Source organism: Rhinichthys klamathensis, unplaced genomic scaffold (assembly GCF_029890125.1).
Source record: "Rhinichthys klamathensis goyatoka isolate OS25496 unplaced genomic scaffold, OSU_Roscu_1.1 h1tg000042l_1, whole genome shotgun sequence".
Taxonomy (NCBI): Eukaryota; Metazoa; Chordata; class Actinopteri; order Cypriniformes; family Leuciscidae; genus Rhinichthys; species Rhinichthys klamathensis.
In genome coordinates, this window is record NW_026606589.1 from 3,284,083 (window position 1) to 3,311,561 (window position 27,479).

Here is a 27,479-nt window from a genome sequence, read left to right on the forward strand (position 1 = left end):
CAAAAACAAACTGCGGCAACCCGCTCCACGAAACATAACAAACTGTTCCAGCCAATAACTGACAAGAAGGACTTGGGGTGGGGTTTGGGGGGTTGGTGCGCGGATGAGGAGGAGGGAGAGTCTAGCTAGCCTCCGTTTTGTTTGACAATACTTTAAAGGTCAACAAGAAGTGACGTCACCCGACATCCCTTAGAGCACCTTTAATAAAAAGGATATTCACATTAAATGCTTAAAAGCATTTGAGGGGTAATCACTTTGATTCTGACATCTGCATATTTTATAAAAAAATAATCATTTTTCCATACTAGGGTGGCACAGACCATTACACACATCATTTTAGCTTCTACCTGGGTAAATTATAATATGAGAGAATTGTGGAGATGAACAGACTAACTGTTTATTGTATTTTAGATATTTTAATTAACATCAAACCCATGGGAAGATGTGCATCAATGGAATGATTGATAGTAACAAATTATAATTTATATTCTTTCAGCTTGTAAATTAATCATTATTTTGACGTTATTCTTTTTCAGTATTGAACCAGTTTACAAACTGCAATGAGCAACTTATGTACATATTTGATTAGATTTTTTTTTTTGATTTGATCATATTTGATTTTTTAAAACACAATTAAAATAATAATATTGTGAAATATTATAACAGTAAAAAAGTCCTCGGTTTAAAAAAAAATGTAATTCATTCCTGTTATGCAAAGCTGAATTGTCAGCATCATTACTAAAAAAAAACTCTTATAAGTTACTATATTATTATAAGAATAAGTTACTATAATATTTTAAGTTATAATAACTGAACTGAATGCAGGATATATGTAGCCTACAGCAATCTTGTTTTGGTGAAATGCAATGTGTTTTGACAGGCATGCACCGGAGATGTGAAGGCTTTTAGTATATTTTTATATAAACTAAAATCATATTTTATTTACAAATGACTATAAATTTTTCATTAACGAGCTGGTTATATAGTAAGGTCAAAAAGATTTAATACAGAATGCAATTCTCTATTATACAGGATGGTTGGCAGCCTTATTCAAACCAGTTTTTACTCGCTATTTAAAGAGGACAAGAGTATATGAAGGAATATATTCATGGAAATAAACAGTTGAGCAACAACTGGAGAGCAACAGATATCCTTTTCTAAGTATTAAAAAATTCAACACAATTGCACCAAGGGAAAAACATTATCTCCATATTTGATAAGCAAATGCTAAGTGAAGACCTGGTGGGAATGTTCACTTAATTTAAATGGTTTCAAAGGCCTGAAATGCTTTGCATGCCATTAAAAAACAGTAAATAAAGCACACTTCACATCACTGACATGTGCTCAAGCTTCTCATGCATATTTAAATGGCGATTTTCCACCATGTTTTGATAAACATACTGTATATGCAAACGGAACAAATTATTTGATGCAGCAAATGTAAAAATGGTAGCTGCAACTTAAAATTAGTATGATGTTACCAACACCAGGATAAAATATAGCTGTAAGCAGCAATTATCGGGGCCAAGCACAAAGAACAAGATAAGTCATGCCACCATGGCTGGGAGTGTCAGACCAACTGCAACAACGAGCAATTAAAGACATTTTACGATTATTTTAGGTACAGTAAATGAAAAATCATAAATACAGTCACAAGTAATATGATTTAATGGTTTATCAATTTTTGACCAATAGGTCATGTGGTGAACGGAAAACAGAAAAAGTAAAAAAAAAGGTTTAAAATTGACTGTACAGTATGCAAAGGAAAACTGCAAATGTGCTATTGTTTTGTAAATCTGTTTAGGCTTGGCATTTAATAAATATTGTTTGTATGAACACTACTATAAATTATATTAAGCACTGCTATATTATTAATTAAATAAATGAAATTTTATTAAATAAAATTTGACTTATCTTTTTTTTTTGCTATTTATTGTTTGTTTTGTGTTTGTTTTTCTTAACAATGCAATTGTGCTAAGGTGCAACTTATTTTCTGGAAAATATAGTAATTACAGCATGATTCAACATTACAACAAAGGGATTTGCAATTTCTCTGTAAATAACACTGAAATCAGGAAACATGTAAGTGGTGCAACAGTGAATATATTTAGGACACCTAATATACCACCAAACCAACATAATTGGAAAAAACTCATAAACATCTTGCCAGCAGCCAGATCCCTGTGGTTTGTAGAATGCAATGAGCTGTAAGGTTTTGGAATCACATCAATCAGAAACTTATCTCTTCAGACTGTGATCAGTCAAAAATGCCCATAATGCCACACTTGACCAGTCATTTCTGGAGGGCAGGATGTCAGTAATGTCCTAATGTGGCAGCGCTCTCACCTGTGAGATGTTGAAGAATGATTTGAGGTTGCTGATCACTGCTGTAATGTCAGACTCATTCAGATTGACCTGCGAGTTCACACCACCTACAGAGATTCCTCCATACCTGCACGCACACACAAACACACCAAATTATGCTTGTTTGATCATATTTTATTCTGCACATGCTGTGAAATGAGTGTGTGCCATTACCGTATTTTGCCTGATTTCTGGTAGTTCTTGAGCAGGAAGTCGGTCATGTTTCGGGCTGTGACGTTCTGAAGGGTGTCCGTGGTGTTCTGAGTTCTCTACAAAAAACACACCAAATAAAACAATTACAAACCCACATACACTGTAAATGTATTGTCCGGTAACATAAAATGCGCTTCATCTGACATCAGGGTTATTATATTAAACTAAAACCATAAAAAAAAACTTCAAGTTTGCATGTAACCATGATTCCCTGAGAGGGGAACGAGACGCTACATCCCAGCTGACGCTTTGGGGAACACCTTCAGCGTGACTGGGTCTGAAGCACGTGTGTAACCAGTTCAATCTTGCGTCACCTCGTGACGTGTGCCGGAAGCTATAAAGGGAAGCCGGCAACATCATTGAAGACAGCATCAGCTTTTAATAGGCTGAAGCAAGCAGATACCAGGTATGCAGCAAGTATGGCAAGGGGACGCAGCATCTCGTTCCCCTCTCAGGGAACCATAGTAACAGGCATAACCTGAGATGTTCCCTTTCGAGGGTACTCGCGCCACATCCCAGCTGACGCTTTGGAGAACGAAATGCCCACTTTGCCATGCTGACAAATGCCTGTGTGAAGTTGTCCCGGCACAACTCAGGAAGAAATAACTTGGGACCCCGGGGTGACCGGAAGGTCCAGGCTATAAAACCTTATAAATGTTTTCAATTGTTTTTATACTTTTTTAGTTTTAGTTTAACTAGTAATATAGTAAAAATACAACTATGTGGACCTTTTTATAGTACTTTTTGTCATTTTAGAGCTTGACAGTCCCAGTCCTAATTCATTTGGTATTTTCTCCAAAATGTCCACTTTCATGTTCATTTCATGTGTGGCTTTGGGATGAATAGTCTGAGTAAATACAGATAGAATTCTCATTTTAGATGAACTATCCCTTTAAATACAACGACTGCACAATTTCATTTTCAGTGCATGAGATTGATACATGTGCACACACACACACACACACAGGGAGATTCTTCCAGAATAATAATCAAAACAATAAAACCACCCACACCCTGTGTTTCTTTGATTCACTATCAGTGTGACGCTAATGACGCTGACTCAGATCCACACAGAAACTGGGCTAAATGAAAGAGCTCTGACACACACACACACACACACACACACACACACACACACACACACACACACACACACACACACACACACACACACACACACACACACACACACACACACACACACACACACACACACACACACACACACACACACACACACAGGGTTACACTGTTGAAGCCTTGTGATAATAAACATCTATTATATGCTGATACAGAGATACAGAGAAGAGGGAACAGAACATTCTAATATTGCTTTTTCCTTGAAATCAAAACTGTGGTTTTGTGGCTTTTAGTCCATGTCTATCAAATCAAAAATTGTCCCCTTTTCCATGACCTAAAAATAATTGCAATAGAAGATGTTGAATGTGCATATTTTATGTTTATTGCAAAATATGCTTTTATATACAAATATGTTATGTTTATTGCAAAATATGCTTTTATATACAAATATTTAAGTAGTTTGAGAGTGTAGGGAGACTATATTACATCATTCGCATTGCTTCATGGTAGTGGGTGGAGCTAAATAATTATTCTGGTAGGATTTGCTTATTGCAATTCTCTGATTGGTGGAGATTTATTTGCAGAACTGTGGGTAATGTAGTTTTCATCAGGAATTTGTTGAAATAAGCTGAAATAATGCACAATAGCTTTAACGAAATCATATACCATCGATTAATAACCTTGGGGCTCACGGTATTGCTGTCTTTAAAGGTTTATACGTTACAGTTAAAAATCAATTCCCCTATGGAGGAAATGAAAGGGATGTTTGGGCTCTATTATCAGACTAGCATCAAGCAGCAAAGAGTAACATAAAAGCTACTGAATATTTAAAATAAAAGGACTATACCTTTGATATGTCCTGCATCAAATCTCAATGAGAAATTGAGTGTCAACACAGAGACTAAAATGATCATCAAATCATTTAATGGAGTATTTGTTCTCACCAATTAGCGCTGTTTCTCAGCCCTTGCAAATGACTGCAGCCCGCTAGATATCACATCAAATCTTCATCATCTGTCATTTACTCCCGCTCTCCTCTCCGCAAAATTAAACTGGAGTTTTGCCAACAAATCTCCTAGCCAAATTTTAGACAGAAGCTGGACTACCATAGAAATGTGGATGTTAATGGATGCAAATTACATGCATGATATTGTCAGAAATGAACAAATTACATTTAAATTATACAGTATGTAAAAGAATAATACAAAGTGGAGGGTTTGTTTATTTAGCTTACTGCACATTATCCTGCTTATTACATGGCATGTACATATTAAAAAATACTAGCTAATTTTGATACAAATTCTTCGTAGCGCATGCGTCTTTTTTGCTGTGAAATCTTTACTGAATTTTTAAGAATAACATTTATATTTTTAGTAATGTTTCAAGATGAACACTTACTAGACTGAAGCAACTTAGGGTTACTTTATTATCCATTACTTAATCCATATTACTTCTATCTCACTGTTTTGGCAAATCTCCACTTGTTTTCTATGGGATGATGTGTAAAGCTGTGAACTAAAACCAGTCTATATTCAAATTATTCAGGGCTTCGCTTTTGTGTTGATCACAAACGCAGTTGTGTATACGAGTCAAGTTATATGGTATAAAAAAAAAGCCTTTTTTTTGTGGGGTTCATACCAAAAATCAAGTTAACTACACCGATGACCTGTCATCGCCATGGAAACCAGTGTTTCATTAAGAAACCAAGGCAAAGCGTCAGCCTCCTCTCTTTCTGTTATCAAGGACACAAATATAAAGAGATTAAACTGAAGAATGGGTCTTTACTGACTGAGTCTGATAGCCGATCAAAGAAACTGCTTGTGCTCCTGTTAGCTACAGCTGACGTCTCCAAGACCAGACGGTAAATAATAATCAATCAAAATGCTTTAATGGGGGCCGTTTGCAGTGAAATACATTTTACAACAACATAAATTGCCCAGTAAGTGCATAATGCAGACACACAATGGATGTGGAAGGTGTTTGAAAAGGTCGGTGGGCTAATGTGATGCCATTTAGCATTTTACTGTAGTGATTTCCAGAGGTACAGACAAAAAAACAGACGTATTTAAGGGGCACAATCTGGACATTACTTACTGAAAGAAAAAGATTTTCAGTAAAAAAAAAAAAAAAAAAAAAGGCTTACATTTTTGTTCCACACAAAGCTATGACTCCCGAAGACTTGCAATATAGTGCACATGGACACATTTTTGGGGAATTTCATGGGAGCTTCCATGAAGTAACATATTTTCCTTGAATAGTATCTTAAAGTGCCCCTATTATGCTATTTTAAAGATTCCAAATTTTGTTGTAGAGGTCTCCTACAATTTGGTTTACATGCATCCAATACACTTAGCACTTACATTTTCACATAATATGCATTGCAGTTCAATCAAGGTTCGAACAGGGATTGGTCTTTCTAAATCCCTCCGTTACAAGAGCTGACTCTGCTCTGATTGGTCAGATGGCCCAGTCTATTGTGATTGGTCTAGCGCGGGTCAGAAACCAAACTCCTTTGCTTTGACAGCACAGAAAGCAGTTGTCTCGACATGCCGACATCATAATCCAAACTCTCCAGTCATCAGCCACAACTTCAATGTTTAAGGGCAGGTCAAAGTAGATGTTGTTCGTGGGCAGCCAGTGAAGACTATAGGCTGGCACTATGCGACTTTGTAACAAACATACAGTACGTAGGTTCGTGGAGGAAGAACTTTAAGCAACTTTAAGGTTACCATCTAAAATTTAATTACTGAAAGAGAAAGATTTTCACAAAACTTAAATGTCTGTTCCACATAAAGCAATAGTATGGCTTCAGAAGACATGTCACATGGACTAATTTTTGGGAATCTAATGGGAGCTTCTATGAAGTGCCACATTTTCATTTAATAATCACATGAATTTCAGTCTTTTCCTCACTCAAAGCATCATATGACTTCAGAAGACAACATCTTTTGATAGGCAGGGATCACTGGTGATCCCGGATTAGTGTTGTTCAAAATTCATTACTTGTCAAAACATCTCACTCTTACTTGATCTGGACGAACTCAGCATCATAAGAAAGGTTGAAGTCTACAGCTTCGATGTTTGACCACTGTTTATGATTTAACTGGTTTGCAGTGATATTAATTTCTTAATTTATGCCAGGAGTGCAAAATAATTAATCTGTAATGTTCGTTATTTTGAATAGAAATCATCACTCATAAAACATTAATTCTCGTGTTCTCCGGTTTATTTGTGTTCAAATACATACAATATACAGCATCCGCCAGGGCTATTAGTCCAATGGTGCGCATATTTGGAGAAATGATTAATAATTATCACATGCTAGTAAAATATTTCTTCATAAAGAATAACATTTCTATTCATTTACCACTGAAATGTGCGATCTAAAGAGCTCAGACAGCGAACGGAGCGAGATGTGTGTCTTCTCTTCCTGAATCGCGTCACATTTGACCTCAAAGCTATATCATTCGCTGTACAGCTGTCAATCATCTCACGTGGTCCAGCGTGACCTCTTCTGCATGACGCGTCATGTGTACACTTCCTCATACTGGACATCCGTGATAACAAAGCGAAACTGACATCTCTTCACCCGAAACAAGGAACTAATAAATGCACGATTGAAATATTATGTGTTTTGTGTTTGATTTTCGTGCGATTTGGGGTTTTCATATCAATACAGAATGTTTACAGAATGCATATGCTAGGAAATGCTAGCCCATAGCTTCATCTGAAATGCTAAATATAACATATTTCAAAATCTTTTCATGACTTGAAACCATTTTAATCCGCGACCGGCATATGATACAAATACTAGATGTTGTTTTAAAGTGAACTTTGAATAAAAGTGTAATATAGCTTGTTTTCATATGACGTCACGCCACTGCGTTGCCATGGCGCGAAATGCAAATGGAGGGCAGGAAGTGATTTGCTGTATTTAGAAAGCACTATAACAAACTCAAAATGCCTATGTTTTGCATCGTTTATGGTTACTTAAATCGATCAAACCACGAGGAGTTTTTATCGTGTACCAAAAGTTGTTGTTCATAAGGGGGGAAAATTAAAGAAATTGACTGAAAAACTCCGTGAAAACGGCTTGCAAACTTACGTCTGCGGTCGGGAGGAGCCGGATGGGAAAATGCCCGTGTGTGCAGTGATCACTTCGTCAAAGGTGAGTTAATACAACTTAAGTGGCTATGTTTGTGTAACGTGTAACGTTTCCGAACTTTGTAAAGTCAAAGTATGTCTGTAAGACAATGTAGTTGCTGATATCTACCGCCTCGATGTCAGGAAAATCTTTCAATTCAGTTGAAAAATCGCTCCTCTTCATAACGCAAGGATCACGTCCAACATATGTTTGATTTTTTGTTTATATCTTTCTCTTGTAATAGCGTGTAAAGTAGTACAGTACGGACTTTCCTCCATCTCGTCCATTGCGCTCTTCACTCCCTGCCCTCCATCTGAATTTCGCGCGTCATCATAATCACGTGACTGAAACCCAGCTATTAATACATTAAATTGTGTCATGTAGCTCGAGGCTACTTGTGCTAATGCACCTGCTTGCAGAAGCTATTCCATTTCATACAATCATTTAAAAAAAATAATAATTCGCATTTAAAGTTCCAAGAATTGTTTGTTTTCTAACAAGACTTAATATAATAGATGGATTGATCATGTAGGGTGGAATCAGAGAGGTTTAGATGGCCAATATAGGCTATAATGGCTGAATTCAAACAAAAGAATAAGGATAAAAGAATAATGAAGATTAAGTCTCATACCGGCATAGGTGTGAAAGGTTGGTCGATTAAATGAAAAGAACATGAATGGGCCAGTTCTCCTCGCCAGACATTAGTCAGAGACTGTAAATGGGTGTTTACAGGGCAATAAAATATTTGATGAGAATCTTATATTAGCATCCTATAAAACTTCTCTAAACTCTCTCCTGACATGGTTTCACAATAGGCTTAATAAAATGCATAATTTTAGAAATATCATCCTCAGATTTTAAATGAAGCATGACCACAATTGTGGCTACACTTTAGTTGTGGTTTCAAGTTGCTATCCTAAATTCACATAATATTTTTATACATTTAATAAATATGTTCTTAATATTTGTTGTTTTTGTTTTTATGTTTGAGCTTATATATCTCAATATTAATAACAGTCTGATTAATTTTGAGTCTTGAAATGTAAACTCTCAAGGGTTGGCTTTCTAAATATATGTTGGTTATGTGTCTATTCAGAATGACTTAAGAGCAGCAACCTTTTTATTTTGGGTATGTCATGAATGCTTCACTTGCCAAAATTGGGGCCGACTAGTAAGGGGTTAATGATGTAAACATTCCTCCTTTTAAATTCCTCAAAACGCACCAGATCGTGGAACTACAAAAGTGAGTTAATAGTTCACACTTTTACTTTTAAAACCAGTGTTGTGAAAACTTTTGGAGGAACTGTATGATTACTATCAACAACCAAGAATGAAACCTAAAAAGCATTATCTAAAAATTTTATTTTGTTGTAAAGTTTGGAATGCATTCAGTTCAGGCCCTATGAAACTTGCAGACGCAGTTTAATGAATACGTATCAATGTGATGAATAGTTGATACAATAACAACATTTATTTATAATAAATAAATACATTTATGTTGTTGTTGATAGAGCAGCATTCATCTGGATCTCTACATATGTTTCTGTTTTCGTTCAGTTCATATGAAAAGTGCCTATGAAAGCCTGGCGTGATTTTTTTTTTATTTTTTTTTATTTTTATATTATGTTTATAATTATGTTAAATTATGTTTATAATTTTCCCTGCTTTATCAAAACAGAACATCATATTGCTTTGACCAAATTTCTATATATAGGCATATATATATATATATTAAATCTACTGTAAAGCTACTGTATCTTACCTGAAATACATATTGTAAGGTCTCTAAATTGGGAACATGATCAAAACTTTGCTTAAACTTTGCAAAACTTTGCTCTTCTTTGGCAAAAATCTTTGACTGTGGTTCGCCAGGTCTCTCACCCTTTACCAAACTAATGATCGATAAAATTTAAACACAATAACATTTATCACTAGAGATCAGCTTTTTGCAGAAAAAAGCAGCCAATTAAAATGACTTTTTTGTACAGCATACCGAATTTTATGAGACGTTTATAATAATAATATATTTCAAGTTGTACCAGCCAAAGTGTGTGTTCAGTGCTGTTCGCAAGTGTCACAACAGCAATCAACGGCAAACCACTTACGTTTCTAAGGTAACCTAGAGCTCCTACGCTCAGATTCAAGCAGCTACATAGCTTGCATGTTGTAACGGCAAAAAGATTTTTAGAAGTATATAAAAAAGCGACTAGACTGAAACTGGTGCAACTACCTAAAAAAATGTAAATTATAAGAACATAATTTGTAAATTTTTCCCACACCTATTTAAAATATTTAACGACAAAAGTTTCAATTTTCATTTACCTTCGAAACACTTTGATTACATGAAATGAAAACAATATATATTAAGTATAAAAAGTATATATATATATATATATATATAATAAGCATGCCATATATATATATATATATATATATATAAATGAAAGTTTAGGAACTCTACAGAAAACCAGTTGTTGCACACAGTAGAAAAATAAATAATAGAAATACTTATTTTTTTTCCACACCCAAACCTTCAGGGTATTCTTATGTGTGTGTGTGTGTGTGTGTGTGTGTGTTTGCTGCTGGTCTAATTAAAGCAGCATTTAAAGCACAGAATCTAAAACCCTGAGGCAGTATATAAGATTCATCCAGCCTCCATTATCTGAATCCATGATTATGTTTCAAGACAAAACATCTCCTGTGTGTTTAGGACTTTACTTACGAAGCTTAAAAATCAAGAGTTCAGTAAAATGTAAATGTTTGCAAACTGGGTCAGCTCAGTGTGTGTGTGTGTGTGTGTGTTTTCAGCAGTATACTCACAGAAAACTTGTTTATCGAGAGAGAGAACCAGAATAAATTCTAAGTTTATACTCAGCGTTGTGGAGGAGTGATTTGCATATCTGCTGATATGACAGAGAACCGTGTAGTCCGTGAGATGTTATAGTTATGCTATAGATGTTAAAACTAAATGTATACATATGATAATGAATGCATGTGTCATGAGATCACCAGGATGTTTAATGTGGTAAAACTGTTGGATATGATCATGCACTTTTGGGTCATTATCTTCTGTTTGGAGTGGTTGGACAAACCATTTCTCTATGGCAATTCACACATAATAAATGTACAGGTAACACCATATAATACGGTTGTATATGTCAATATTAGAAAAAATGCACTTCCATTTGATTGGTTAGAATGATAGTGAAAATAAAAAATGAAAATTCAAAACAACATTAGACCCCATTCCAGTAAGTGTTTATCTTGAAATATTACTAACAATATAATGTTATTCTTAGATGTACTTTATAAAAAATCAGGAAAGATTTCACAGCAAAAAGACACATGAACCACGACCCGAAGGGGCAGATTTTAACATTTATATTAAAAAACATTTTACTATCAGACAACAAAAGGCATGTAGTAAATTGCATGCAACTGTTTTTTTCAGCAAAGTTTTGATCATAAAAAAAGAATTGGAAAAAATCCAAGTCCAGGCACTCAGTAGGATGCAAAAGTTAAAAAGCCTTTATTATTTTAAGGGCTAAAACATTAAAACACCAACGCGTATGTTTTAGCCCTTAAAATAATAAAGGCTTTTTAATTTTGCATCCTACTGAGTGCCTGGACTTGGATTTTTTCCAATTCTTTTTTATGAACAATTAACCCTTCCAAGAGCACCAGAGGATACAAAGGATACCAGCAGCGCTCCAGCTCCCCTTTGTCTAACGTTTTGATCATGTTGATAATTTTTAGGCCTTATACACATAATGTATACAGATTGCATGACCACGGTGCAAAAAAAATGCAGTTGACCATGTAAAATAACAACTTTAAAATCATCGACAATAAGCAAGCCATGATTGGCAATACAATCTGAAAATGTCCAATACTCTGCCTCACCTAATTAAACTGCCCCTATTATGCTTTTTGGAATATCACCTTTCATGTAGTGTGTAATATAGCTGTTTAATAATGTAAAATGTCTGCTAAGTGCATGACAGTGGAAATATTGTCTCCCAAAAACGAAAGAAGCGATTATGAACTGCATAAAACGAGTCGTCAGTTATTTCAGTCTTTCTTCCTGCACAAACCTATATAGGTTTGTAACAAATCTGCATAGTGCCAGCCTATGGTCTTCATTGGCCGCTCGCAAACAACATACTCTGACCCTCAAACACTGTAGTTGTAGCTGAGACATCGTGCTATGGTTCATTTTGCCAACATGCCGAGAAGACTTTGTTTTTTTGCGCTGCCAAAGCAAGTCTACTTTGATGCAAATCCAAAGGATAAGGACTCAGCCTGGAATATGGTAAAACTGACGCCATCATTATTGTTCATATCAACTATGTATCAAGAGCTGAGGAAGAGCTGAAATTCAGATATGGTAATGGACATTTGGTTTCCGACACGCGCTTTAAGTGATCGACCAATCACAACACACTGTGCCATCTGACCAATCAGAGCAGAGGAGGCTCTTGTAAAGATTTTACATTAAGTCATTTAGACACCTTTATCCAAAGGTTTAGAGAGACCAAATCCTTGATCCAATCGTTTCAGACACTGTGAGAAAAGAGCTGATACTTCTGTGTATATGATGAGAAAATTAAAGTGCTTTTTGATCTTGGATGCATGTTAAACTATTGTAAAAGACCAGCAAAACAAATTCAAGAACTTTAAATCCAGGCTGATACGTTTAATAATGTGTGGCTGACCTGTGGTGGTGGTAAACCCCCGGCTCCGAGCGGGCAGTCTGGCAGCATGATGCTCCGTTGCGGTGTGCTGCACTGGCATTCAGGCGACGGGTTCTCTAAGCTCCAGTTACCCTTCTCAAAGATCTCACTGATGGATGGATCCACCGCAGGAGTGAACCAATCAGTGCCTCCCGCAGGGTTACAGGGTAATTTACTGAAGGGGGAACAGAAAGCACATGGTCAGCTGCTACACCACACCACCCGTGTGTCTAATAACCGTGTGTGTGTGTTGCTCACGGTATGGGGTTGGAGCTCATGCAGCGCGTTCCAAATCCTGGTGAACTGAGCAGAGCTTTCGTCACTTTCTCCACCTGATCTACACCGGGACCATCAAAACTACAACATACAGACACAAGATTTGTTATCAACCAAGAAAAAAATTGTGTCGAATGTAGTCACTATAATTAACTCTAAAAGTTTGTGGCCTGTAAGATTAGGTTTCTTATGTTCACCAAGGCTGCATTTTTTTAAATCAAAAATAGAGTAAAAAAAAAGGACTATTGGGTCAATGTCTTTACAATTTAAAATAACAGTTTTCTATTTGAATATATTTGAAAATGTAATTTATTCCTGTGATCAAAGCTGAATATGCATAATTAGTCTTCAGTCACATGATTCTTCAGAAATCATTCTAATATGCTGATTTGCTGCTTAACTTAGCTGAATCTCAAGTTACAGTAAATACATTTATAATGTTACAAACAATTTCTATTTCAAATAAATGTACTGTAGTTCTTCTGAAGTTTCTTGAAAAAATTATCACTGTTTCCACAAAAATATAAAGCAGCAAAAACAGTTTTCAACGTTAATAATAAATGTTTCTTAACATGTGCGCACCTGTAGAAGGTATTCTGTGGAGCTCCATACATCCAGGGCTGAAGCTCCAGATTGGGATATTCCACAAACGGAGGAACAATCAGAGAGAAGATGAGAGCCAGACACACAAAGAATGCCGGCATCACAACCTGATACACACACACACACACACACACACACACACACATTACATATGCACTTAAAGGTGAAGTATATAAGATTTTTTTTATGTTAAAACTTGAGTTTGGGTAGCTCGGACTCGAGGTCGCCCTCAAGCCCAACATTTTACTGACTTGCACTTGTCACAAACTCTTGACTCGGACTCAAGCCTTTAGGAAATGTTTCCGAGTGTAACAGAGTCCAGCACTGTCTGTGAAATTCGCTCGGCACAGTTGACGGGAATGTCAACTGCATTGTGACAAAAATCTATCATTTGCATGTGTTTTGAGTCTTGGCAGTTTAAACGCACAAGCGATTTTAAATAGTTTGAGCACAATAAGATGCAAAAGAGAATTAAATTCGGTACTTGCACGCTGACTGGGATGGCGCATACACCCAAAGTGTGCGCTCCTTTCTTGTCTAAAAATTAATAGTTCGCCCAAAAAAGAAAATTATCCCATAATTTACTCACCCTCAAGCCATGTATATGACGTTCTTCTTTCATCCAAACCGCAATCATTATATTAAATAGTAACCTGGCTCTTCCCAGCTTTGTAATGGCATTGGATAGAGAAAAATAACCATATTTAAAACTTTATAAACTATAATCACTGGCTTCAGACAACAGCCGTACGCGCGTTCACGAGAGTACAGTGGTAGTATTTATTTGGACTCTGACTCAACTCACATTCTACCCTTTTGGACTCTGACTTGAGTCCGACTCTGCCCCTTTTGGACTTAAATAAGGTGGTCTCTAACCCAACACTAGTGAAAATACATTCTTTTAGCCTAGTTTATTGTTCATTGAAAACTATTAGTAAGCCTTCTATTAGATTTATCGTTTTCAAAAGTGCAAACATTGAGTCCCCGAGCACCAAAAAAACCCTCTCAAAACATTGAGAGTAGTCCGCTCAGATCTGTCAATCACTTTCCAGCTCAATCAATAGAGTGAGTTTGGGGCGTGGCTACTTTAGCAGGTAGAGCTAGACCAAAGTCCTTTTAGGCAAGTCATGCCACTCGGCCGCCATCTTGGCAACGCCTCCGGGCAGCCATTTCGGACTAACAAGACCAGGTTCCTATCTAAATGAATGGGCAGAGAGTCAGAACTGCAGTTTCACTGGTCACCGGGACATAAAAACTGCATGTATATAAACAGCAGTAAAATATGATAAAAATCGCTGAAAAAGTTTGATAACTATGCCCCAAAATAAGGTTTAAAACGCCTTTTCCCCCACAGGTTATACTTTTACTACGCATGCGCAAGGGTTCTCTCCCTCTGTCGTGCGCGCGCTACACAGTTTGAAGCACAGTATGTGCGAGCTCTTCGTCGCTCGCTCTAGATTCCGGGAGATTTGAACTAATTTGCGGGCATCAGGGAGCCGCTATCAATCTGCGGGAGACTTCTGATGTCTGATATTACACAACTCACACATACACTGCATATCAAATCTGCCGCCTTTTCAAACAGTAACGTATTTTGCGCTGTCGCAAACCTAAACTGTGCGCATGCGTCAGTGGAACCAGACGATAGGCTTAAATGTTTCCCGGCTTGACTGTTAAAAGCAGACGATTGGCTTTCCAGCGGGAGGGGCGGGACATGTGCATACAACCGCCATCTTTGGCGTTACGGGTTTTCCCTATATAGTTGTATTAAGGATTGATGAAGTGGCATGTCTCTATATAAATAGTCTCTGGCTAGACTGGTGTTTAGTTGGTGTGAGACCATCGCTAAAGCGTTACATGAGAAAAGAAATTCTATGGAAGCTTGATTAAGCATGCAATTCCAAGAAAAAAGGTCAGAATTGCGAGATGTAAACTCACAATTGCAAGAAAAAAAGTCAAAATTGTGAGAGTCGCAATTACCTTTTTATTTGTATTCAGTGGCGGAAACAAGCTTCCATAACATTCAACTTCGGGTACAGGAATGCAAGCCAAATTTCACTACTTAGACCTAGATTAACATGTCATGAACACATCAAAGTGATTGGTACAAAACAATATCATCATGCACCTGTTTATAAAGACAAACGTACCAGTTTATAATGTCTACTTTGATGTGTCCAGTGTTAAAAACCTCAAACAGTTGAGGCGTTTCATTTCAAAAACTGCGGCCAATGCAGATACGCCGGATGGGTTTATTAAAAGCGAGACGCTTGCGTTTGCAGACAAAGTGTTAGCCTACTCAATTTTTTATGACACATAGCAACACAGTTAAAGAAACTCCTAATATGTTGGACCTTTTATTTACCTGTTGAGACATGCCTTCACAAGCACCCGTAAGACCTGTGTTTGTGATGTTTGAGTTGTGGGAGGCACGCAAGGTGCGTTTCAAGGTTGTTTGAAAGTATACTTCATTTTTAATTCCACTAGGTGCCACTAGTGTCGCAGAAAGCTGCAGGTTTGCGTGCGGAAGTGGCGCAAGTCTCTCTTTGGCAGACGAGTGTCATGTGCTTGTGTTGGCTTAGTTAGATGTGTAAAAGGGTTCAATTAAACACTTTCAAAAACTGGCACTGTCACCCTTCATTCCCAGCATAATTAATTTCTCTCTATTCTTCCACTCTGCTATCTCTCCAAATGTTCTCCTTTCATTCCATTTCTCCGCTGACAGACGGAGCGAAACCAGTGCACACAAAATCTCAGAGAGAGAGACAGGCTGCATAGGAGTCGACGACACGGCTTCACTCCAGCTGATTAATTACACTCCATGATTGTCCAATTAATTCAAACACCCAATTCAAACACTCTCTGTTTACACTGAGGAAAATGTAAATGTGCCGGAGACGGAGAACGCATCGGGAATAATGAAGGAGAAAACAATGGAACATCTTTCCCCTGAGAGAACGAGGGTGACGAGCATCAGCCAATACAGAAAAATGGAAAATGTGCACAATGATCGTAGTTACTTGACCAAGAGCTGAGAACATGGTCTGTATTTACATACTGTACAGCCTTCATAAAACCCAGTAGGAACAGCTATAAATTTGTAGCTGAAATATTTGATATATTTTTTGCCTTAGTCATGGAAAGTATTTAGTTGTGTTCATTTAATGCATGCAATGAATTGCATACAGCTCTTTATTCCCTGACCAAAAATGACAATCTCATGCTTTGCTAAAGAACATATTCATGAGCGCAGAGACGTATTTTCAACTATATTTTTTGTATTTTGATTTTCAATGCATTTGGTGCTAATCAATTGAGCTTGGATTCACGCTGCAGCTCAGAACTTCCTAAACCTATAACACCTATTAAATTTACACACCTGCAGAATGTAAAATATAGTGAGATTGACTTAAAGGAAGAAAAGGAGTGGAAGAGGGTATTTACAGTGTATTTGTTTTGACATGTCTGTTGGTATTACCTGAGCGATGAGTCCTCTTCTGCTTCTACGGGCATGGTGAAATCGTTTGATAAAAAGAGCAAAAAACTGCTGTTTGATCAGTGACCAACCCATGATGACATACGACCCTTTGCCATTCGCACACATGGGGCGCTGGATGTCTGTAACGTAAACAATAAATTCACATGGGTTATTACAACTATTACAAATACTTCACTGTTACAATTGTGTCAACTATTATAGCTACCTCAGTAATACACCTTCCTTATTGTAACAACTGCCTCACTGGTGCTTTACCTAATTGTTACAGCTGCCTCACCGTTACAGTCACTTCCCTATTACAGCCACCTCACCATTACAGCTACCTTACATCCACCTCACTATTATAGCCTTCTCACTATTACAGCATCCTTAACTAATACATCCACCTCACTGTTACAGCCTTCTCACTATTACATGATCTACCTCACTGTTACAGCCTTCTCACTATTACAGCCGCTTTACTGTTACAGCTACCCTAACTATTACTGTTGCCACACAATAGGGGCTTTCGCATCGGATGAACCTTTTCATAGTTCCTAGAACTATTGGAGGAAGTACCCGGATTTTGGCGTGTTCGCACTGCAGGAACTAGGAATGTTTTAAGTTCTAGGAACTCCTTTTGGAGGAACTATTTTAGCTCCTACTTCAGAGTAGGGTCTAAACCAGCACTATAGGAACTATCCGAGACGTTAGTGTACGATGATTGGCCGAACGCACGCGAAACACCAGCACCCATAGATATCCATAATAAAGGCTAGATGTCTTACGGCGGAGTCTCTATCGTCATCACCGTCGGCCATCTTGTCACAGGCAAGCTTTCTGGCGGGCTCTGTGGTACCTGATGTAAGATGAGTGATCAGCACGAACACGAATACTCTTATCTCGTTGAAATCTTGACGGATTTGGTTTGGTTTGGTTTGGTTTGGTTTCTTACAAACGTTATTAACATGGCTATAATTCTGGATGATTATTTATTTATACACTTATTATTCATAAGTATGCAGTGTCATAACTACATCTCTGACGTTTATAACAAACCAAACCATTTGAAAATCGGTAGAAAATGTAGCAAGTTATGGTTATTTAAAAAGTACATGCACCATTAAAACACAATGTTACGAGTGAGCAAGCTGCCTGTGACAAGATGGCCGCCAGGTGCGGACGTCGACCTCCATTGGCCATTAGCGCGGACGAGACAACTAGCCTTTATTATGGATATCTATGCCAGCACCCGCTCTTTTAAAAAAAAAGCTTTATAGTCTATATATTTATTCCACAAACTAACTCTACGAACATGGAAAAGAGTGATAAATGGGCCTCTTAACCTTTACGCGAAGGAGAAAATCCAACGCAACTTTGAGGGGACCAAGCCAAACATGATTATGTATTTCTGCTCAGCTAGCGACACTGGATTAGATTGGCTAACGTCAGACCACGTCTCATTGACATTGAGACGTGGTCTGGGAACCACATGTTCATTTTCTCGTATTTGAGGCTTGGTTTACGAATGCCCAGAGCCGTTTATTGGGTGCTACGAATGTCTATCAAATGCGCCTGTACGTAGCTCATAGCCAATCGTTTCAATTATACCAGATGACGTATGTAGAGCGAAAGAAATTAGACGAGGAAGATTATCCAAGGCTGCATCGAAAGGTAACTTCGCGTCTGCTGCCATGTTTGATCCATAGGTAACAAACTGCTTCGGTGTGTCGCATAGACGTCATCATCTTCTTGCTGCTCCCTCCCCGTTCTGTGATTGGTCCCCTCGCTAAGGCGAAAATTTGGTCCATTCCATGGTATCCAGACTGCCTAGCAGCGTGAATAAAATCGCGCTGCGCAAAGGCAGTATGGGGAAACCCAGGCTAACACTGGATATTAACCACACGGCATACGCTAATACCTTTTCATGAACTGTCTACTTTTATGACCGTTCTATCTAATAACGTATTAGACAGGACTGTTAGACAGATCGTAAACTAATGACCATGGAGAATGCGAGCACTGTGTGCTCAGGCTCTGGCTGGCGTCCTCAGCGCCGTCAAAATAAAAGTCACAACAACTTGCGCGGCTTACGTCACTTCAGAGTTCCTACTGGTGGTGCGAATGCAACCAGGAAAAGTTTCCTAAGGGAACCACCCTGGTGGCTAGTTCCAAGAACTAAGTTCATAGAACTACCTGGTGCAAAAGCCCCTTATTATACATCTCACTATTACAGCTACCTGACTGTTACAGCTGCATGACTGTTACTGCTAGGTTTTTATTTATTTATTTTAATAATTTTTTTTTTTTTTTTACAATACCTAAATTATGTCTCATGGTATGATAACAGCAAAGAGTACCATGATAATAAGTAGTATTGTAGGGCCACTTATATTGTTTGGATACGTGTTGTTATTGCAGGGCCTGTTGTGTTGTATTAATACTTTACAATTTATGCATTTTCACAGAAAACTGAAGGAAGAATTTCATTTGTGTCAAAGTTATGTCTACAATAACAAATGTGAGCACTTCAAATGAACCCAGGCAGCACTAAAATCCACTGAACCATCACAGCAGGCGCTCGTGTGCCCATTAAGGGGCAGTTTGCTTCTTATACTCCATATGTGTTATTTTGTTATTATTGGTCTTATGTACACATGCATCAGACAGACATTATGGCCGCTGTCACATCTTATTGTTTTTACAGTGTATAGCACCATGCAATTTACATTTTAAGATGCTGCCAAGTTAGAAAGAGTTCATCTTTAGAAAAGTTATCTCAACAATTACATGTTCTGTTCCATTCCATTGTGCTCTATCTAGTGTCCTATGATAATGGCGCCAGATGCAGCACTGGCCTCAAAAAAACATGCCAATGCCGCAAACAACCAGTAGTTTGAAGCTAGAGCACCATGATAGTACAGTAGCTCACTACTACAGCTGCCAGACGCCGATCATGTTTACAGATGGAAAAATGGAAGATCTTTTACTTACCCTCTACACGACTAGTGTGTTTAACCTTCACCTCTGTTTCAAAACAAGGGGAAAACAATATAGAGCAGAGATATTAAACAAAGTCATTATTTTCTTACTATCACTTACATTTTACAAAAGATTGGTTTGTAAATGAACGGGTCAGTATGTTTTTTTTCTTCTTTTTCTCGAACACATACAGTATAAGTGTTTATGTTTGAGCGTACCATTTTTCTCAGTGTTTTCATCTTTGGATTCCAATACTGAGCTGATAGTCTGTATTCCTGATATCCTTGAGCTGCTTCTGGGCTTTTGTTCAAAATTTCCTTTCTTATCTGTGAGACATTAACAGACACACACACACACAGCAGAGGTTATTCTGGAGGAGTGCGGGTGCGATACTTCCAGCTTATTCATCTGGCCTGTTCTTATCTGAGGGAGCATTAACACACGTTTACACACAATCACACACACTCAAAGGTGAGACAGGAGAGTACAATTGCAACACTTCATCCCTGCTCTTATTCGAGTGGACCGTTCTTATCTGAGAGGAACCGTAAGGCTCTTAAATAGAAAGAATATCACTCTGAAGGATCGCACTGTTAGAAACGAGAGGTTTACAATTATTTTTAACAAGATCCCAGATAATTTTAGTCTGATCTTATCCGTTTGAGTGGCACATTTCAGTACAGTTGTTACAGCCACCATGTTGTACAGTTTTGCAAAGAGGCTGTTTTCTGAAGGATAAGACAGCTAATATGGTTCTAACTATATCGAACTGAACAGCAAACTTACAGATTGTGTGTGAGTGCAGCTAAGAGGGAAGAGGGCATGCACTCAAAAATATTTAGTCCTAAATTTAAGAAAATTTAAGCAATTAATTTGATTTGCATAAAAAAAAATTCCATCCATTTAGATTACACAGTTTTAACAAACTAATACAATTAATGAGGTGCATATTTTGTCAGTCAAGAAACAGGTGATATTTCTGCATGCAAAAAAAACAAAACAAAAAAACATGACAGTTTATTAGTAACTATTTGCATCTATTTAATTTTATACAAATAATCATTTTCAAAAAGCATTTAATCAAATTCAATAAAGCATGAACATGGTTAAAATATGTCTAGTTGTGGAACAAGATATATTAATTTAGTTAAAATGCATGTGATTGAAACAAATTTGACTTATTGATGATACAAGTATAAACCTGGTAATTGTGTATTTTAAAAAAAAATCAGTTATTAGTATGATCAGAAATCTTACCCGTTTCATATACATGACTGACAAATATGCATAACAATAAGTTTATTAGATTGTTTATGTGTAAACTGTGTAATCCAAATTCTTGTATGCAATTCAAATACAAAAAATCTTAAATTAGGCCTAAATATCAGACATGTTGGTTATGTCTGGACACACACTTCTTATTTGATTACTTGCAATTAATTGAGCGAACAGTCTGCCTTAAAATATCTGATTTGATAAAAAATCGAATTTGTCTGCAATCTGAACATAGCCAAAGAAAGGGTGGAAAATGGTCTACGCCTCGTTCAGACTATCAGTCCAAATCCGATTTTTGTACATATCCGATTGGAATCCGATCGTATTTAGCAAGTGTAAACTGCAAAAAATCACATGCAATGGAATTTTTACAAATCCGTTTCGAGCTACATTCATGCACTACATACATTCATTCAAGTGGTTTGAAGTCCTATTAAAATCGAATTCCTGTAAATCTGTTTCAGTCTGACCGCTCTAATCGGATTTCGCGTGAGTTGTGTGATTTTCTCAGGCCACGTAAAATGTAAAATCAGAAAATTACAATATAAATGGAGACATGTTGAATTATGAGACTGGTGGAGAGGTGACAGCACAGAATAAAACGCACGCATGCGTTTCTGCCGCTGCCTCAGTAGTAGTCCAGCGCGCCGGATACACATTGTCATGTTGTAAATAAGACAACATTTGTATTGTATACCTCTTCCATGTTGCGTTTTTTGCGTTTTTGAACATTCCTACCAACACAACATCATTGCCATCAAAACCAGTGCAGATATTCCGGAAAACGAAAGAGAACCACACAACACACAACTCAGATCTGAACAGTTGCGATACACAGTGTGTGGACAGTAGATAATTTCGATCAGATTCCAATCGGACACACAAATAATCGGATTTGGACTGATGGTGTGAACAATGAACATAGCCTAAAATATGTCTTAGATAAACTTACTGGAGATGGTGATACAGTATGTTAAAGTGTAAAATGGAGTGAATATTCACAAAGGATGTTACCATTCGATTCCACGTCAACACCTGTGTCTTTAGCCACCTTCAGAAAGATCTGTGAAATTAAACACGTTTTGTTATTCCGCAGTTTCATCTGGACAATTTCACAACTTTTTACAAGTTGTCAACAAAATTTCTTCATATTAAATAAAAAATATTACTATTTTAAAAAATGTTATTTTATTAACCCCCTGAGGTCGGATGACGCGCGGGCGCGTCAACTCAATGTTTACTCAATGTTTCTATTAATATCTCCGCGATTGTGTAGCACACATAAATGGTTCTGATTTTGCCGTAATCGACAGATTCTCAGCTTCAACGTCCTTATTCTCGCGAGATCATATGTGACTCACACAGAGAGCAAGAGGGAAGACAAGATGGTCATTCACCGTGCGTGATTGGTGGGCTAGCTTGCCTGTCTGCATTTTGTGTGAAACCAACCAATAGATGCGGTTGAAATCCCTAAGTACCCTCCCATCTCCTCACAGTGAGGAAAATACCAGCTGACATGGAGAGAGAAAGAGTAAAAAAGTCCGCGAAAGAAAAAGTCTGCGAAAAAAACATGGCAAAAATATATATAAAGAAGAGGAAAAGTAAGAAGAAGACGAGGAGAGAAAATGGCGAAGACATTGACATTGAAAGACGCACTTGCGGCGATTTTGGATAGCAGCGACGAGGATGAAAGGCGAGTTTCCGAGCCTGATGGATTTTCTTCTGATGAAGATGAGGATTATGATCACAGAAGAGATCCAGTTGAGGACGGGTAAGCGTATTTATTTTATAAAAACCTCGTTCGCATGGTGACCATCTTGGCTAAAATAAGCTGCGCTGTGCTGCTTTGACAAATTGACTGTGCCTTTAGCAAAGTGTTTACTTTATGTAAAAGTTATTTTCTTGTGTAAAACCGGGGTACACTTACAAATAGTAACGTTGTAGGCTGTTCTTGCTGGTCTCCTTATGATAACTAATGTAATATTTATTCACCTCAATTCACAATTTGAATAACATTAGGCCTATCTCTTGTAGTGATGAATCGATATGGTTTGGCCATTGACCTTTTTTATCATATTGTTTATACTTGTATAGATGTGGCTTGATCTTTCATATAATTTTATTTATGTTTAGTAGGCCTATATTTATACTGAATGTAAAATTATAAATCTCTGTGGAGTTTTGAAATGGAAGAGACAGTATTCCCACATCTCATTCAGGTGTTATTTGCTGTGATTTGGGGTGGACAGGATAGCTAGCACATGTAATAAATTGGAATAACGTTAAAATAAGTCAAATCCTCACACATCTTCCACATTCTTGTTAGGTGGAGATTGGTTTGTGTGTGTGTGTGTGTGTGTGTGTGTGTGTGTGTGAGAGAGAGAGAGAGAGAGAGAGAGAGAGAGAGAGAGAGAGAGAGAGAGAGAGAGAGAGAGAGAGAGAGAGAGAGAGAGAGAGAGAGAGAGAGAGAGAGATGTAAACTTTATGTTTTTGTGTTTTTTCAGAGAGGATTCACAGCTACCAGGGCCCAGTGTAACACAGGCAGCCTCACCTGTGCCTGCCACCAGGTCACCACCAGCCCCTACACCGCAGTCATTCTCACCAGCCCGGCCAGCCAAGAGGTTCCGTACCCCCCAGCATCAACCAGCACCCCCACCTACACAGCAACCATCATCACCAACCCGGCCAGCCAAGAGGTCCCGTAACGCCCAGCATCAACCAGCACCCCCACCTACACAGCAGCCATCATCACCAACCCGGCCAGCCAAGAGGTCCCGTAACGCCCAGCATCAACCAGCACCCCCACCTACACAGCAGCCAGCTCCACTGTCTTGGAAGACGGAAAAAGACCCAGACATCGCTCCCCCTGTCTCCAGGTTTCAACCAGCTCGAACACCAGGGCCACAGCTCAGCTCCACTTCCACATATACACCACTCGACCTCTTCAAACTTTTCTTCCCTGTACAAATCATACAAACACTGTGCCAAAACACAAACAAGCAGGCTGCTAAACAAATGGCACAGGGAAAGAAATATAAATGGTTAGATGTGAACATAGGGGAGTTTTACAAGTACATTGGACTGCTTCTGTACATGGCCATGGTGAAACTCGACAGCATTGCAGATTACTGGAGACAGAATCACTTCTTCTCTTTGCCACTTCCAGTGCAGATCATGCCACGGGACAGATACAGAGCACTTTCTTGGAACCTTCACCTTAGCGACCCTGAAGAGGATGTCCAGAACGACAAAAAAAAGGGCACAGCTGACCATGACAAACTTTTCAGACTGAAACCCCTGATGAACACCATCAAAAATGCCTGCAAGTCATTTTATCATCCTCACAGAGATGTGGCTGTGGATGAAAGAATGGTTGCATCAAAGGCCAAAACTGGGATGACGCAGTACATGAAGGCAAAACCGATAAAGTGGGGATTCAAGTTGTTTGTCTTGGCAGACTCACGGAATGGCTATACAGTGGACTTTTCCGTTTACACCGGCAAAAGTGACATCCCCTCTGGACATGGCCTTTCCTATGATGTTGTGATGTCCCTGGTACAACCAGGTTACCTTGGCACAGGCTACCACATTTACATGGATAATTTTTATTCAAGCCCCAAACTCTTCAGGGCTCTCCATGAGCAAAAATTTGCTGCCTGTGGGACCTACAGGGAGAACCGCAAGGACTGCCCTCGGACAACAAATAACGCCCTCACAAAAAAATCAGAAAGAGGCTCCATAAGATGGATCCGGGACGGGCCCCTCATCTATGTGAAATGGATGGACACGAGAGAAGTATCAGTCTGCTCCACACTTCACACAGCACACTCTGGTAACACTGTTCAGAGGAGGGTGAAACAACAAGATGGCTCTTGGACAAACACATCAATCCCCTGTCCCACACCAGTTTTGGCGTACAATGAACACATGGGGGGAGTTGATCATTCAGACCAGCTCATTCAATATTACTCTGCACAACACAAAACAATGCGCTGGTACAGACACCTGTTTTACCATTTTCTGGACATTGCCACCACCAACAGCTACATCCTCCACAAGGAACTCTGTCTGGCCCAGCAAACAACACCCATGACACACAGAGCTTTCATGGAGGAGCTGACTGCTGAACTCTGTGGTAAGCCTCTTCACACTGCTCCGGTCCCGGTACCTGCAGGTCATATTCCTGTGCCAATTGCCGTTCATGCAGCAGATTCTTCCACAAAAGCCACCACAGGTCGCAGCAGGTGTGAGCATTGCCAAAGCCAAGGCCAGAGAAAGGACACACCTTGGAAATGCAGGGAGTGTGGTGTTGCGCTTTGCATGCAGCTGGACAGAAACTGTTTTGCAGCATGGCATGACAGCTGAAAAACTGAAACATGAAAACATGCACATTGTGTAAATATTGTAAATAGTGGTAAGTTTATATATATATATATATATATATATATATATATATATATATATATATATATATATATTTCTAATATATAGTTCATCTTTGGTTTGAATTTTTTTTTTGACATGTAAAACATGAAAATGTGTACATTTTGTGAATATTGTTAGTAGTGAGTTTTTTTCACAAAGTAAACATTTTGCTTGAAAGAAAGACCTGTTGTAATGCTACTTTTTCATTTGCACACATCCCATAAAGCTTGATATGTAGTAGGAAGTTATTTTAGTCCTATTTTATCTCAGTCCCTCTAACATTTGGTGAAGGTAGAGTCACAGACAAAACTTGTACTAAAAAACGATTTTTCAAAAATGTCACTTTAGACAATGATTATTCATTATCTACTATTTTATTCATATATTACACTACTTTTGTGACCCTAAGACTTTGGGAAACCCATTTCAAGGACCAAAATAATTCGTCCACATGAGTAATGGTATGTTTTCACAAGAGATTTGAAGAATTTCAAAAATCGGACTTAAATTTTTCACCTTTTAGAGACAGGTTATCCCTCTCTCTCTCTTTAGACAATTCTCCAGGACAAGTGGTGAACTCACCAGTAAGAGAGCTGGGTTTTCTCTGCACATTTTGATATAAAACATGTGGGATTATGTTATGTAATTACCTTTAAAAGGTGAATTTAATAAGATTTGTAAAATCGAAGGAAAAAGTGAAAAAATGCCCTTAGACCTCAGAGGGTTAAACAAGAATGCAATAAATTGATCAAAAGAGATAGTAAAGACATTTATGATTCTACAAAAGATATCTATTTTAAAAAAATTGTTCTTTTGAACTCTCTATTCATCAAAGAATCCTGAAAAAAACATATATATATATTAATTCACAAAAAAAAATATTCATAAAATCGTTATTTTACATTTGAATAATATTTCCCAATATTACTGTTTTTACCAGCGCTATGATTTTTGAAATCATGAAATTTGATATTAATGATAATGCTTTTCTGAGGTGACCAACAGCATTGAGCATTAAACACAATAAATCTGAGATATTTCTTTAAATTCCTAAACAAGTGCAACTTAACACACTGGTTTGCTGGTCTCTTTTTCTTTATCTTAAAAACTTTCTTCTTTCTCTTAAAAACCCTAAAGTGAACTGAAAATATCACATAACTGATGTGTTTACAGTAAAACAGAAGAGAGGAATGGGAAACTGAAGGAATGAATTGGGTAATGATCTTTGATATATCATAATTAAATAGTCTGTGATACATTGATCCGGAGCCAAGTATCTGTAGCTAAAGTAAGCATTTGCACATCAAAGGCAAATGGAAATTTAAACAGATACAAATCAGATGCATTGGTGAAACTTCCTCTGCATTAGATGTATCACTATTGCATAAAGTGTTGGCCACAAGAGTAAATGTCACCTATGTGACCCCTATATGTACCTCCTCCAGGCTTGTGTCTGATATCCCGTAGCTAGTGACGCCCAGAGTGCTTTTCTCCATGTCCAGCTCTTTAAACAGAGAAGCAAAGCTCCCGTCTCTGGCGCCTGCGTAGGGCAGCACATACACCAGCTCTTGACCTACGACCTCCAGAAACTCGGCCTCCGGCACGTGCCGTCGCACCAGTCGACTCAGATCCGCCACATCTGATCAGGAGGAACATAAAAATACATTTATACAGAAACATAATGACACTGTGTTTGTGTGTGTGTGTTTATTAGAGTGTGTGTGTGTGTGTGTGAGCTGTAAACCTGGTGGGTCCAGACTGCTGATGCTGTCACTGCATATTCCCTCATCCACACTGAATTTATCACACTACAAAATATGAAATGCAAAATTAAAAACGTACATTTTTGACCATGCTAAACTCTACTCCACTAAATTATAGAGTCGTGTGGTTGGTTGCTAGGGAT

At 38.0% G+C, this 27,479-nt stretch overlaps 1 protein-coding gene across 2 annotated transcripts in view; it reads right to left on the reverse strand.

Annotated features, from left to right (window-relative positions):
• The window catches only part of LOC130082283 (phospholipid-transporting ATPase ABCA1), a 203,137-nt gene that overhangs the window by 59,984 nt on the left and 115,674 nt on the right, over nucleotides 1-27,479 (reverse strand). For both annotated transcript variants that reach the window (XM_056247087.1, XM_056247086.1), the window contains exons 23-33: nucleotides 27,318-27,381; nucleotides 27,010-27,212; nucleotides 22,163-22,211; nucleotides 20,092-20,199; nucleotides 19,886-19,918; nucleotides 16,892-17,031; nucleotides 13,393-13,520; nucleotides 12,793-12,891; nucleotides 12,517-12,709; nucleotides 2,539-2,633; nucleotides 2,347-2,452 (exon numbers count right to left, since the gene is read on the reverse strand). In XM_056247087.1, coding sequence (XP_056103062.1) covers nucleotides 2,347-2,452; nucleotides 2,539-2,633; nucleotides 12,517-12,709; nucleotides 12,793-12,891; nucleotides 13,393-13,520; nucleotides 16,892-17,031; nucleotides 19,886-19,918; nucleotides 20,092-20,199; nucleotides 22,163-22,211; nucleotides 27,010-27,212; nucleotides 27,318-27,381 — 1,218 coding nt within the window. The remainder of the gene's footprint in view (nucleotides 1-2,346; nucleotides 2,453-2,538; nucleotides 2,634-12,516; nucleotides 12,710-12,792; nucleotides 12,892-13,392; nucleotides 13,521-16,891; nucleotides 17,032-19,885; nucleotides 19,919-20,091; nucleotides 20,200-22,162; nucleotides 22,212-27,009; nucleotides 27,213-27,317; nucleotides 27,382-27,479) is intronic.